Source organism: Bos indicus, chromosome 4, assembly GCF_029378745.1.
Source record: "Bos indicus isolate NIAB-ARS_2022 breed Sahiwal x Tharparkar chromosome 4, NIAB-ARS_B.indTharparkar_mat_pri_1.0, whole genome shotgun sequence".
NCBI lineage: Eukaryota > Metazoa > Chordata > Mammalia > Artiodactyla > Bovidae > Bos > Bos indicus.
In genome coordinates this window covers 56,786,835-56,801,400 of record NC_091763.1, presented here as the reverse complement: position 1 = coordinate 56,801,400, position 14,566 = coordinate 56,786,835, and the positions used below count along the sequence as shown (strand labels likewise).

At 40.0% G+C, this 14,566-nt stretch overlaps 1 protein-coding gene across 3 annotated transcripts in view; it reads right to left on the bottom strand.

Moving 5' to 3' along the window:
• The window catches only part of DOCK4 (dedicator of cytokinesis 4), a 477,852-nt gene that overhangs the window by 140,175 nt on the left and 323,111 nt on the right, over window positions 1–14,566 (bottom strand). For all 3 annotated transcript variants that reach the window (XM_070787253.1, XM_070787255.1, XM_070787254.1), the window contains exons 18-23: window positions 11,832–11,929; window positions 11,641–11,724; window positions 11,326–11,426; window positions 9,000–9,081; window positions 7,388–7,558; window positions 1,865–2,057 (exon numbers count right to left, since the gene is read on the bottom strand). In XM_070787253.1, the coding sequence (XP_070643354.1) occupies window positions 1,865–2,057; window positions 7,388–7,558; window positions 9,000–9,081; window positions 11,326–11,426; window positions 11,641–11,724; window positions 11,832–11,929 (729 nt within the window). The remainder of the gene's footprint in view (window positions 1–1,864; window positions 2,058–7,387; window positions 7,559–8,999; window positions 9,082–11,325; window positions 11,427–11,640; window positions 11,725–11,831; window positions 11,930–14,566) is intronic.

The window sequence follows — 14,566 nt, the reverse complement described above, 5'->3', positions numbered from 1 at the left end:
GATTTCTCTACCATCTCCTGAGCATCAGTAATCAACAGGGAACTGAGTCCACAGACAGAACACATCTCCCAGGGGCAATAACGAACAACAATAATTTCCTTACATTTAGAAATGGTTTTCATTATCTATGTTGCTCTTTTTGTGTCAGACTTTAACCTAACAAAGAATTATCTAGCCAGTAAGAGAGAAATATGGTAAAAATCACCAATTCCTCTGTTAGGAGAATAAACTCTTCTTAGTTTGGTAATTGATATTGACAGAATTGATATTCTAGTCAAATTTGGATGTCTAGTTGGGACCGTCATCCTTTCTACTTCATATCGCCTATTCTTCACCCTCAAGGAAGCTCTAATCATTGCAGCAGAGCCCTAGGGATCTGAGGGGTACAGTCTGAAAACCACTACAAGAAGCATCTTTCTTTCCAGGATGAGATGTGTTTTCATGGGGAGAAATCAGAAGGCTGAAGCCTCTTTCACATTGAAACATTGTTATCTCAGAAAAAAATCAGAAACATACTAACAGTCTATCGACAGGAGAAAAGATAAATTAACCACAATATACAAAGATTCATTGGACTACTATATAACAGTAAAAAAGAACAAGAGCTATATCTAATAGCATGGAAGAATTAAAAAGTGCAATATTAATCAAAAAGAAGCACTCTACAGAATGACATTAAATATAATATTATATAAAGACTAAAAGATTAAAAAATTTTGAAAAGGTAAAGAATGATATGTTTTTATAGCTACAGAATAAAGACACAGAAAATAGAACCGAATCTGATAGTGGAAACATATATGAAGGAAATGAGTATATACAAGAGGGCCTATTTCTATTTAAGACAGATCTCTTAAAAGATCTAAGGTAAATATCTCCCATTGTTGAGATTTATTATGCTATAGTCTGTTTCTATGTTTAAAGCATTTCACAATAAAATAATGTAAAAAAGGTTTCTTAACTATATTTTAGTCCTATTTCAAAAATACAACACACACATATATGTATTCATGTGAAAAGAGATTTCTCAAAATATAATTTTTTAAAGTTTTTGATTCAGTGATAATGATAGAAACTTTTAAAAATAAAATTTAAAATGAGACTAGCATTTTATTATTAAAAAAAAAAAAAAAAAAACTAGAGGAAAACAAAATGTGCTTCCCTCATAGCTCAGTCGGTAAAGAATCTGCCTGCAATGCAGGAGACCTGGGTTTGATTCCTGGGTTGGGAAGATCCCCTGGAGAAAGAAATGGCAACCCACTCCAGTATTCTTGCCTGGAAAATTCCGTGGACAGAGGAGCCTGGTGGGCTACCATCCATGGGGTTGCAAGAGTCAGACATGACTTAGCGACTAAACCAAAAAAAGATTATGACAAAATCAACTTAGCAAGTAGTCACTTGCTATTAGGATAAAATATATAAAAAAATGACAACACACTGAAACTTTCGCCCACTTTCAGAACAAATTGATGGAAAACTTTTAAGGACAAATGAGATAAACAAACAAGGATTATAGCAGGTTCCTGTAAGCATCTCTGAAAAGAAAAATTTTCAATTTTGTTGAACGTTAAAAGAAAAAAAAATCTACAGCAAGGAAAAAAGCATGCCCTACACTAAAACTTGTTGTGATCTGAATTAACAATTTAATTATTAGGATTTTCATTCTTTCCAGAAATAAAGTTTTAAGAGCCATACTTTTGTGTCTGACTATTTGATAAACTTACTCTCCCATCCAAATACACAATGCTTCTGAGAAAGAAGTCTTTAATTTCTTTTTTAAATTGCTTCTGCTGACCTATGACTAGAAAATGTAAGTAATGGCTTTCTAGAGACACTGTTTCATCTGAGAGACCCAACACCTTACCTGGGTTGGTATAGAGCTGGCTTTCCACAGTCTTGCCAATGCACTGCAGTTTAACGGCCTGCAGGGCATCATCCACATGCACGATGGTCGGCAGACTGCCCAGGGTGTCCTGGACCAAGTTGGCCACCTCCCGGACGTCAAAGAGCTTCAACAGCTCCGAATACACAGCTGGGAAGGAGCTCAGAAACACAGCCTTTAAAAGAAGAAATTTAAGTCAATTCCCAGATATGCCCTGAAAAATCAGCTATAAAAACGTCAGTGAGTTTAAGACTGTGACAAATATTTTTAAATGGTAGGAAATAGAATGTCGAATGCTTCTTCTACCTAAATCTAAAAAGACTAAAAGGGCAAAATTTAGGGGAAAAAGGTATACCAAAACAGAGCAATTTTTCAAAACATGCAAAGGTACAACATAGTAAAAACTGGGAAATCCTGTAAAACAACTGACATTAGCAAAGTGATGGACAAAACCCCCACAGATTCAGCAGAAGGCAGCGTGATCAAATGGAAGGAATACTCAGCCAAGACCTGGATTGTAATTATTTATGTTTCATTCTTTTTGGAGAAGGTTTCTGAAGTGCTCATTTAAATCTCATTTACCTTTAAGAAGCCAAACACATTAATTCCCTAAAACACTCAATTTATGATTAAAGAAAAAACAAAGAACACCAGAAAGCATCAGAAGACCTAGATTATATGTAGGACTAGCTTGACTTCTAATCAATTCTGTGACCTTGGGCAAGTCATTTTAATCCCCTAGGTTTCAGCTTCATCACTTGGAAAATGACAAGATCATTAGAATAATCCCTCGGGTTACTTCAAGATCTAATGAAAATCCAAAACTGTGTGTATTAAGAACAATATTGTTTACATAAATGAAGAAACCTGATCATTATTTTTTTAAAGAAAAAAAAAAAATAGATGCTAACTTCAAACCCTGAAGGGCATACTTTAAAAATTGGGCTAAGACTGTACATCAAAACAAACTCAGCCTTTTGAAATTCCACGAAAGGAGGGCAGTGGAAAGAAAAATTGATCAACCACCTGGTGGAGGAAGAGGCACATGTTTCTAATATGCTGAGATTCAATGGCTGTCGGATTTACCAATGAGATCTGACACCAGCAGAAAGTGGGTCAAGTCTACATATGCTGATGATTCAAGCACAGAATCAAATTCAAATTTGTGGACTTTGGTATCTACATATTTAACAGCAGCAGAAATATGTTGAAGAGCCGAGACCTGTTTCTGATGTCAGAACTGTCAGAATGCTCAAGGTGCTAGGGTCAACAGCTATGTTCTCCCTTTGACTTTTAAAAATTATAGATCTACTTGAATGCTTTTAAAATTAATAACCTGATATTTTTTGGTAAAGACTATATTTATATAACCTTCATTTTACTCTGCAAAGAACTGAGTCATAAGATGAAGTTTAAAAAAATTAAATGAGGCCAGCTTTCTGATCACTAAAAAGTCACCTAACTTGATGTTCCTCATAAATCCCTTAATGTATGCATCAATTCTTTATTTATACCTCTTTATTTCAAAAAGATATTTGTACCTGAAGTGTAAGATGCAATTATTAAAAAGGATAAATAAAAAGGACCTTGTGATGAGGGCAGAAAGATATTTGCACAGGTATCTAAGCTAAAGATTTTTACTGCAAATAAAAACATGATGTTGTTTTGATCTTCCTGGTATCCAAGACAAAAAGAGAAAAGATAATTAATAGGAATTTGGGGCAGGGTCTCAGGGCTCAATGCCTTCCACCATTCTTCTTTTCTTGGGGTTCCCAGGGTAGAGAGCTGTCCTTGGAATGGACTATAGACACCTGAGTTAGCTTTCTGTCCTGCTCCCAAGGACAGAATTATTAGCAGGCTGGGCTTAGGCCAGGATGACCAAATGAACCTCCTAGCAGTGAAGCGACTTAGCAGCAGCAGCAGTATCAGCTCTACAGAGCAGCTGTCTACTGATCCAACTGGAAGGATTGCTGGGATGGCCTATTCTGCCTCCAGGAGACAGAATTTGCTGAGTTGTAACTCACATGGAAAAAATCCAAAATGGAGCAAGGAAACTGGGATTTTTGTGTTTAAAGCAAGAATCCGGACCAATGGCTATCCTTGGCTCTGGACACAGTAGTCAGAGTTCCAAGATGATCTCCAAGAAATTTGTCCCCTGATGCTGTTCCCACGCAGAAGTGTTCTCTGACACGTGGGGGAACTCAGAGATCTGAAGCATGAGAAAGATTTGATAAACTGTGCCTGGCTTTGAGGATCAGAGGGGCCATACACCAAGGAATGTGAGTGGTCTCCAGGAGCTAAGAGCACCCAGCCCCTTCCCCACCTCTGGTCGACAGCCAGCAAGAAAATGGGACTCTCACCCATAAGGAAACTGATTCCTGTCCAAAGTCTGAAAGATCTAGAAGGTGAATTCCTTTCAAGAGCCTCCAGATAAGCTGTCAAAGCCAACCCCCTGCTTTTGGCTACAGGAGACCCTAAGCCAAAAATCTGACCACGTCTTTTGATCTACAGAATCTGACCTGATAAATGGGTGTCATCTAACACCATCATGGTCATTTGTTGTGCAGTGACAGTAACCTAACATATTGGATCAATCAGATTAGTGACACCTTCCATCTTAGAAGAGACAGCTATGAAAGTGTGGGATCAAAGGGGGACTTGGAATGGGAAGATGTGTTTAAAATTCTCCTTCCTCCCAAAATATAGAGGGAGGAAGGAGAATTCCTCTTTGCTTAATGAAGAAAACTAACCACTTCTTTATATAAATTTTCTCTTAGCATCAAACTAAAAAACTATGTACGCATTTTATATATTATCTCCTGAAAAAAAGCTAACAGTCAAAAAAGAAGAATCAAATATGATTCTTTGAAGGTGTGAAAGTTTCACTATTTAAAAAAATATATTTTAATATTTTAATTTTTCTTTGGCCATGCCCCAAGGCTTTGGGATCTTACTTCCCCAACCAGGGATACAGCCCACACCCCCTGCATTGGAAGGTGACGTCTTAACCACTTCACGTCCAGGGAAGTCCCAATTGCTTCACTATTCTGATGGAGGGGTAGAATTTAGAGAATCAAGAGCAGTTGGAGGTTAAATATAGAAAAGGAAGCTGCTCTATATCACGGCTGTACCTCAGAGCCCAAATCTCTCAGAGAGACGGCTAGGATTCAGTGTAACGTAATGAAAGTAAAAGAATGTTTCTCTAACTTTAAAGAAGAAAAAAATCTCAGGAGTCCATTGCAAGACATTCTCATTTGAGAAACCATGACTTAAGGTTACTCTTGAGAGTAGGAGAATACTTGTCAGTTGTGAATTAGGTACGTTGTATCCTTGATAGAGGTTTTTCTTTTTTTTTTTTAAAGAAAAATCTCAAAATGAAAACTGAAATTTTCAACAGTTTTTATAACAGTAGTGAACTTCTGAGAATTTTGATCTAAAGGAAAATATGGTTAGCCTGTTGGAATATCCTTTTCAAATATCACCAGCTGATAAGTAAGGTTTGATTAGTTGGCAACTTAACATTGAGATCTCTGGCAACTCTCCTAAAGTTCAGTGATTATACCATTGACAAGAGAAGCCAAAATAATATTAAAAGAGCCTGTATCCTTATCCAGGGGCTTCCCCGGTGGGTCAGTGGTAAAAGAATCCACCTGTAATTCAGGAGACACAGGTTTGATCCCTGAGTTGAGAAGATCCCCTGGAGAAGGAAATGGTAACCCACTCCAGTATTTTTGCCTGGAAAATCCCATGGACAGAGCAGCCTGGTAGGCTATAGTCTGTGGGGTCGCAGAAGAGTCGGACATGATTTAGTGACTAAACGACAACATCCTTACCCAGATGGAAGGTAAGTCCACCTCTGCAAAGAAGAAAGTAACAAGAACAGCTCCCAAATAGTCAGAAAAACACGGCATTGTTATTGGAGGGGGCTTGTACATTTCTAGTGTTTTGCCTTTATATATAATGCCTTCCAAATGGCAAAAGACACCAAGTTACAACAATACTCCTAGGGATCTAATCTCCCAATATCCCGTTTTGTATCCAAATTCACAGTGATTGTAAGTCTCAAGTCTCCAGGGGAGAGTAATAAGGAAGTTGCTTCTCCATCTGACAGGCTTTTTTTGTTTGTTTGTTTTTTATCTGTTTCTTTTTTTTTTTATTTTATTTTTAAAATTTACATAATTGTATTAGTTTTGCCAAATATCAAAATGAATCCACCACAGGTATACATGTGTTCCCCATCCTGAACCCTCCTCCCTCCTCCCTCCCCATACCATCTCTCTGGGTCGTCCCAGTGCACTAGCCCCAAGCATCCAGGTTTTTTAAATCAAGTTATTAAAATTAAACAGGTACAAGAAGTATTAAGAAAGTGTAGAGAAAGATATTCAGAATGATCTCTCAGCACAATGACCGCTCAGCACACTATTTGAAAAGTAGATAGATCCTGTTCTTAAACAAAACATGAGAGCTACTCCTGGTAATATACTTTGGCAGCAACCGCTGAGCACTGGTGATAGAAAATAACTCCCAGGATGATTAGGGCCAACTGAAAACAAAACAACATGCAGTTTAGCCGAGACCAGTACAATGAGCCTCAAGTGCATGGATTAAAATACAGCACGTGGGGATTCTCTGGCGGTCCAGTGGTTAGGACTCACCAGTCTCATTCCTGGGATTGGGTTCCATCCCTGGTTGGGGAACTGCTCACACAGTGTACCAAAAAAAAAAAAAAAAAAAAGGAAGGCTTGGGGAAAACAACTGCAGCAGACTGTTGTTTTTGTTGCTCAAAACAACACTCTCTGTGACCCCACGGACTGCAGCACATCGGGCTTCTCTGTCCTCCACTATCTTCTGGAGTTTGCTCAAACTCATGTCCATTGAGCCAGTGATGCCATCCAACCATCTCATCCTCTGTCGCCCCCTTCTCCTCCTGCCCTCTGCTGCTGCTAAGTCGCTTCAGTCGTGTCCGACTCTGTGCGACCCCATAGACGGCAGCCAACTAGGCTCCCCCGTCCCTGGGATTCTCCAGGCAAGAGCACTGGAGTGGGTTGCCATTTCCTTCTCCACCTCCTGCCCTCAGTCTTGCCCAAATCAGGGTCTCTTCCAATGAGTCAGCTCTTCACATCAGGTGGCCAAAAGACTGGAGCTTCAGCATCAGTCCTTCCAGTAGCAGACTAGCTAGAGAAAAATTCCTCCCCACAGGTGACATTGACAGGGTGTCTCCAATCATCAGCGTGAGTTCTAGAAACTGGAATGGAGGCCGATGCAAACCAACAGGCTCCCCATTCAGGGTGATAACAGTCCAAAGAAAGACATTACCAACTTTTGCTCTGCTGGTACTAGAAGCTGGAGGACTTTTTAAAAGGCTATTCCAAGTCAGTTAAGCTACAAATATAACCTGGAGCTATGAAATGCTGATGGAGAAAATATTCACTTAGGCGGCTAGGTAAAAATAAATAAATTGGACTCATTTTTTCCTCTATTCAGCAGAGATGAAAAGACAATTACCTGTGATTGAGATAATGCTCCAGATCCTTTGCTTTCTTGTGAAAGAAAAAAACGAACTGACATGAGCAGTTCCTGAATACAGCAGCGAAATTCCTCCTCATTCTGTCCTCCGGTGGCAAGGGAAAACAGCCTTCGAGACTGAACAATATACTTAAAAATATATTCTTGGGCCTTAAAACAAAATTTTTAAAATGTTAGTTTCAAAGAAAATCAAAGGTATTTATTTAACAATGACACAACACAAAACTATAGTACACCATTAGACTTTTAAATTATTGATTGAAGTACTAAGGCCCAGTGTGATTTTTGAATAGTATTTACTCATAGCAAAAGAGCTGTTTTTCTCTAACACCTAATGAGAGGAAAAGTATAGATAATTTTTAAATTATATGTAATTCTTAAAGAGATAATTCTTATAGAGGTTAAATGTTTTTGATCCTCAGATGATTTTTTTTTTTTAATATAATTAACAAAGATATGGTGGTCTGTTTTTCAAAAACAATTCTGCTATGCTGGTAGGTTCTCTTGCCACTTGCATTTTACCTTCAATCAGCCCCAAATGACAAATTTATAATGAGTAAAATGCTTGTTTTTTAGAATGTACACCTATTTACTTTTATCTACTGACATCAAATACTATGTACTCAATTACGAAATCAAAAGGCTGCCAAGGCTGTTACTGCACAATCCTCTTAAGAATCTATTGACAGATGGGAAGGAGGTAGGAGAGGGGCTCAGGATGTGGGGGACACATGCATATCTGTGGCCGATTCATGATGATGTATGGCAAAAACCATCACAATATTGCAAAGTAATTGCCCTCCAATTAAAATTAATTAATTTAAAAAAGAATCTATTGGTAGATTCTTTACAAACATGTTGCAAGAAAGGTATCAACATCTTCATATATAGAGAGCTTGTAGGGCCCAGAGATATGGGCAGTGTTAAACCACGAGACACTGTAAAATCTCAGGTTTCCTCATTATGATTCCTGCTAACCATCCTCCAGGCAAGAATACTGGTTTAGGTTGCCATGCCCTCCTCCAGGGGATCTTCCCAACCAAGGGATTGAAGCCAGGTCTCCCACATTGCAGGTGGATTCTTTGCCGTCTGAGCCACCAGGGAAGACCAAGAATACTGGAGTGGGTAACCTATCCCTTCTTCAGAGGATCTTCCCAACCCAGGAATTGAACTGGGGTCTCCTCCATTGCAGATGGATTCTTTACCAGCAGACCTACCAGGGAAGCCCTTAAAATGTAAGACAAATGGTTCTCAGATGGTCTCTGTCAGTGGTAGAAGCAAGAACAGGGAACTTCTAAGCTTAACTGCTCATCTGCAGTCTTGTCTTCTCCACCCTTCCTTCTAGATTTCAAGTGTTCAGAGCCTGGAGGACTAAAGATTTAATGCTAGGGAGGTTCCAGTGAGTCTGGCAAAGTTATTTTCAAATCTCATCATCTCTGGAGCGGCCACAAACTGATTAAGATCACTGAATTGGAATGTCAGTGATACATCATCAGCGATTACTGCCTGTGTTGAGGAAACCAGTTTGCTTAGGCATCACCACGCAGCAGCACTGCTGGGCTACGATGTGCTATCCACAGCGTGTCATTACCTTCAACACCTCCTGGATGTGCTCTTGTCTCTCCGCTTCTGTGATCCGGTCCACATACCACTTGAGTACTTTGATGAGATCTCTAAAATACAGGGGAAATGTGCAGAAGGTACAGTTGGTCTCATTCTCAATTAGAAGCCAACAAATCAAATGCTTATTTTTATCACAAGGAGGCATCATTTTCCATCAGTTCTCACGTTTCTGTCAAACTATTATGATAATTTTACAAAGTCTGCATATCACCATCATTACCCCTTTTTTGAAGCTGAAGAGAGAAACAACATTTCCTCCCAGCGAGATTCCTTTTAATCTGGACATATTCCACGAGCCCTGCTGCTTCTGGCCGTGCTTCCAACGGGTGAACACAAATATCAGAAGAAAGGCCAGGGGAGTGTCTGAATCTGACTGCCATGGTCAATCTCGGACAACTGCTAATTAGGATTTCCTCCCCAGTGAAATCCTAATTTGGATAAAATATTTAGCTGGAGGCAAAAGGAGGTGTGGGGAAGGATGAAGATACCACCTCCTCATTTCAAATCACACCCCATGGACTTAACAAGCCAATTCTCTGACCTGTGGGAAGAATGAGGCTTACCATCAGAGCATGGCCTAGTAATTTCCAGAAAAGCCAAGTTTTATTTTTTCCAAGTAATTTCTAGAAGTTTTATTGTTTTAAGAAATAAAAATGGAATTAACCTCCACACCTCAAATTATCAAGATTGCAGTCACGTGACCTTTAACACTGGCCAGTTCTTGGTGTCTAGAAAACAGCAATTTTTTAAATTTTTCTCTGTCCGAGGAGAATTCATGGATGTTCCAGTCAGTATATGCTGATGGGAACACTACTTTTGAGGATGAGTGGTCATGATTCTGGCCCAAGAAGATTCCACGGGCCTTATTTGTCTTATTAGAACTGATTAGCTGCATTCCTGGCTAATCTGAAGTTTAGACATTACACCACTGTTTTCTAGTTTCCAGAGACAGTATCATTTGGAACAGTGACCCCTCACACCAGAGCCCAAACTGTTAGGTCAAGGGCAAAACTATCCTTGCTCAAACATTTCACCCTCTGAAAAACTCACGTCGGTAGAAGGTCAAGTCTTGCAAAAATGACTCCATTCACTTAAACATCAGAGGTGTAAATCTTACCAGGCTATGGAAGCAAACAACCAAAGGAACTGGATGAAATGCTTACCTGGTTACCTACTATCTTTTATACAGCACACAGATGGGGGGAAAGGGCAAAGCCCTGATTCCATGCCCCTTTAACGCACTTCTGGGAATAGACGACTGCGTGCACATGCCCATAGGTATTTAGTGTATAAGATAAAAACATTGGCAGCTGCTGTATAACATAGGGAGCTCAGCTCGGTGCTCTGTGATGACCTGGGGTGGGATGGGGGGTGGTGGTGGGAGGCTAGGGAGAGGATTTATGTATACATACAGCTGATTCACTTTGTACAGCAGAAACTAATACAACATTGAAAAGCAATTATCCCCTAATTAAAAAAAAACAATTATAAACTAAAAAAAACTGACAGAATAGCAATGACAGCAGTGGAATGGGGAGATGGAACTTTGGGGTACATTTCAGGGCTGTATTTAAGCAGGCCCATGACCAGGAAGATGTCACCCATAGGACAGAAAGAGAGGAGTTGTTATCTTCTAGGCTACATGTAGGCAGGTACCAGCTACAGCATGTCATTATTCATTCACTTTTAGTCTTGCTTATCTTATCTGAGTGGATAAGAAAGGAGCAGCGGTTAAAATGGCAGCTGGTAACAGAGGATAGAGTCTAATAACTGAACCCCTTGCATCCATGGGCCAGCTCTTCATACAATCAGCACAAAGCTTAGTGTCTGGCATGCAGGAGGCACTCAATAAATATTAACAAATGAATGAACAAAGGACTTTAAAATGGTATGATGGCAAAGGCTGTTTTCCCATTATATTTCTTTCTTAAAGACATCTAGAATTACCAAGGAGTGTGATGATTAAATGGGGCTCTTGACTGTCAAAATGAAATAACCAGGTATTTTAGACTACAGAAGATCAAGTGAAACAGAGGCAAAAAGAAAACATTATATTTTAGGTTTCAGGACTAGAACTCAGAAGTTCTTCCCCCGACCCAACCTTTTAAAATCAAAATAAGTTTCAGCCATCAAAAAGATGTGTGAAAAAGGAAGATACTGTCTCAAGAGACACTTGAGTAGCTGTGCTTCATTTCTTCCTACATTCTCTTTTAAATTTTCCTATATAGCTGGTTCTGCTTTAAAAAGTTCAAAAGGAACTGTTTCTAAACCAATAATAAGATAAAGGACCTTACCTGTATGCAAGTGCCCCAGCAAAATGACTCTCAATGTAAGTGTCCATTACAGGTTTAAAATGATGAAATTTGCTATCTTGCAGCAAATTGATTATGTGAACCTAAAACAAAACAAAACAGAGTTTTACAAAACTGAATGCAAACCAAGACTTTTTTGGCAGGGGGAGTGGGAAGGTTTCTTTTGTTTGTTTGTTTTTGATTTGGGAAGGTTTCCTTTCAAGTGAGCTCATTCTATTAAGTGCACATTCCTAAACCAGTCTTATCAAAGTCAAGATTTAAAGACAAAATTAAGGTATAAAGTTAATTTAAACTCACCAATGAATCAAACACTTTAGACCCATATTTTTGGGAATTTTCATCTAAAATTCCAAATAAGGTATCCAGTGTATCTTGCAGAAACTGTTAGATAAAGAAGTAAAAGCATAAATAAAATATCCTCTGTCTTTCCCCTCTAAGTATTCTTTATCCCACAAATTTCTAAGAGAAGAATAACAGGATGCATTTACCTTTACTATCTCGGAGCCATCAATTTCTTTTAATTTAGAGAGACAGCCTGTGATCTTGTCTGGGTGGGTTCTCCATTTCAAAAGATCAAGCATATCACCTGTCCAAACAGAAAAGGAAGATTAGTTGCCTTGATAGAGAACAGGCTCTCACAGGAAAGTGTTCTAACTGGTAAACAGTGAATTCTTAAATATGTTGCCACCTGGTCACCCAAACTGCATGCTCCCCCAGACTCCAACTAACCCTCTAAGATGGCATTCATTACAGTGTGTTCTCTTTCTCCCTTCCCAGTGCTCTTGACTGACAAACTCTTGCTTATCCTTCAGTTCTCAGGCTACTTGTATTTGCCCAAAGACTGTAAACTCCAAGAGAAAAAAACCTCATTGAGCTCGGCCCCAACTTAGTGCTAGCACTGGAACAGAGCAGGCACACAGCAGGCAGTTGGTAAGTACTGGCTGGAGAATTTTCTGCCTCCTCCAATTAAACTGGGAGATTCTTGAGGGCTGGAAACCCACTTGATTCACTTTTCTGCTCCCAAGACATAGCACTCTGCCAAGTAACCAATTCCATTTGGCAATGAAGGTCTTCTTGACAATGTGACCCAAACCTGGCATGACTAGAAGGTTCCTGCACAATGATGCCATGCCATGCCATGTCAAGTTGCTTCAGTTGGGTCCGACTCTTTGCAACACTATGGACTGTAGCCCACCAGGCTCCTCTGGCCATGGAATTCTCTAGGCAAGAATACTGGATTGGGTTGTCATGCCCTCTTCCAGAAGATCTTCCTGACCGAGGGATCAAACCTGTGTCTCCTGCATTGGCAGATGGGTTTTAACCACTGAGACACCTGGGAAACCATACAATGATGACAAGTCCAGTCAACTGTTAGACCAGCAAATGAGCCCTTGGACCTGACAGGGCCAATTCCTGAACTCTGTGACCATCTTCCACCCTAGACTCTGGGCAAAAGCAGGTCCCAGCTCTTCAATTCCCTTTTCTTTCTGACCTGACATGTGAGCCCTGTGTCCAGCAGAGTCCTCAGGGAACCTCTTCACTGGTGAGGGAATAAATCCTTTCCTCCTCCTTCCTGGGCAGAAGCTCCTGCACATGGTGCCCATCTTCACTGGTCTCCAAAGGGAACAAGGAGTCAGTGGCATCGGACGCCAATGACAGCAGTAACAACTGACAAGGCTCATGGAAGCAGGACGTGCCCAGGGCAGGGGAACCTGGCAGGGCTATTCTCCTGGTGCCAGTGGGACTGAGATACTAGAGAAGCCACGAGAGAAGCCAGGAGGGGTTTTCTGCTTCAAAGCACTTGTTTCAGGAGAAACTTGAATGGGACTTGCCAAGAGGCAAGAAAGACCAAAAAAAAAAAAAAAAAAAAAGCAAACACCAAACACAATAACAAATAATCAAGGAAATAGTTATGATGAGAAAGAAAACATGACGTAGTAAACAAAGATCCCTAGGTCAGGAAGATCCCCTGGAGAAGGAAATGGCTACCCACTCCAGTATCCTTGCCTGTAGAATCCTATGGACAGAGGAGCCTGGTGGGCTACAGTCCATAGAGTCACAAAGAGTTGGAAACAGTGGAGCATCTAACACACACAGTAAATAAAGAGAAAAAACATAAGAATCTGAAGAGGAAATAGAAGCAACTTCCACCAAAGCCAATTTCAAGGGAAAAACCACAAAGGAACCAAAAGTAGGAAACTTAGCACTAAATAGGAACATTTTTCTATAACAAATAGGGGTAAGAGGAGGAGGAGGATTTAGACTTAGAAAAATGAGGGAATTTTTCAAAAACTGACATTGAAAAAGGAATTTATGATTATTTTCATAGCAGAAAACCCTGAAAATGTTGAACATTCACGTCTAACTCAGACACCCTGGAGGTATGATTGAAACATTTTAAAATATGATTGGTTATATTTAGATGAGAGATTCTACAGGGTGAGACCAGCTGACCAAAGAAAGTTCTCCAGGATTCTCCTGGTCTGCTTGCTGGCCTGCTCGGACTTCCCACATCTAGCTTCAGGGTGCCTGCCGCCTTCCCTGGCAGCCCCTCTTTTATAATTTGTGCTACCATTTACTTCCCACTCCCCCTCCTATCCAGCTCTGCCCCCTCCTTCTCTCTCCCTGCCCTTTAGAATGAGCCCTTTGCAGGAGCGTTCAACGTGAGGGGTGGACCCTGTGCAGAGGAAGAAGGAGGCTCTACAGGCTGCAAAGTGGCATCAGTAGAGGACAAGGAATAGGACTGTCATCAGCAGAGCTGGATAGCAGATGACAGCGGTCCGGGATGGGGCTATTCATCTTTCCTGCAAGAAGTCTGAGGAATCGTTAGACTGCTCCCAATGAAGCCAAAAGGAGAATAATGTATTATACTTTGTCCATCTGGACACAATTAATCATGTATGCCATGTACTCAGAATCAAGTCAAAATTATCATCTCTTAGGTCTTTATTTTAGCCATTTGAAGATACCTCAGTTGCCAATTTGCAGCTAGGACCTATTACTGAAAATGAGAATTTTATACATTCCATTCAACTATCATTTAAGTGTGTACTGACTGTATGTCTGATCTGCCAAGAGCTATAAAATAGGTGGATGACCTGATCCCTACTTTTTTTTTTTTTAAACCACCATCTCAGGAAGAGACTGAATAAACCACCCATTACTGGAGGGAGAAGGGGATATGGAACAGTCGGTATTGGCACAAATGTTAGACTGAATTTAA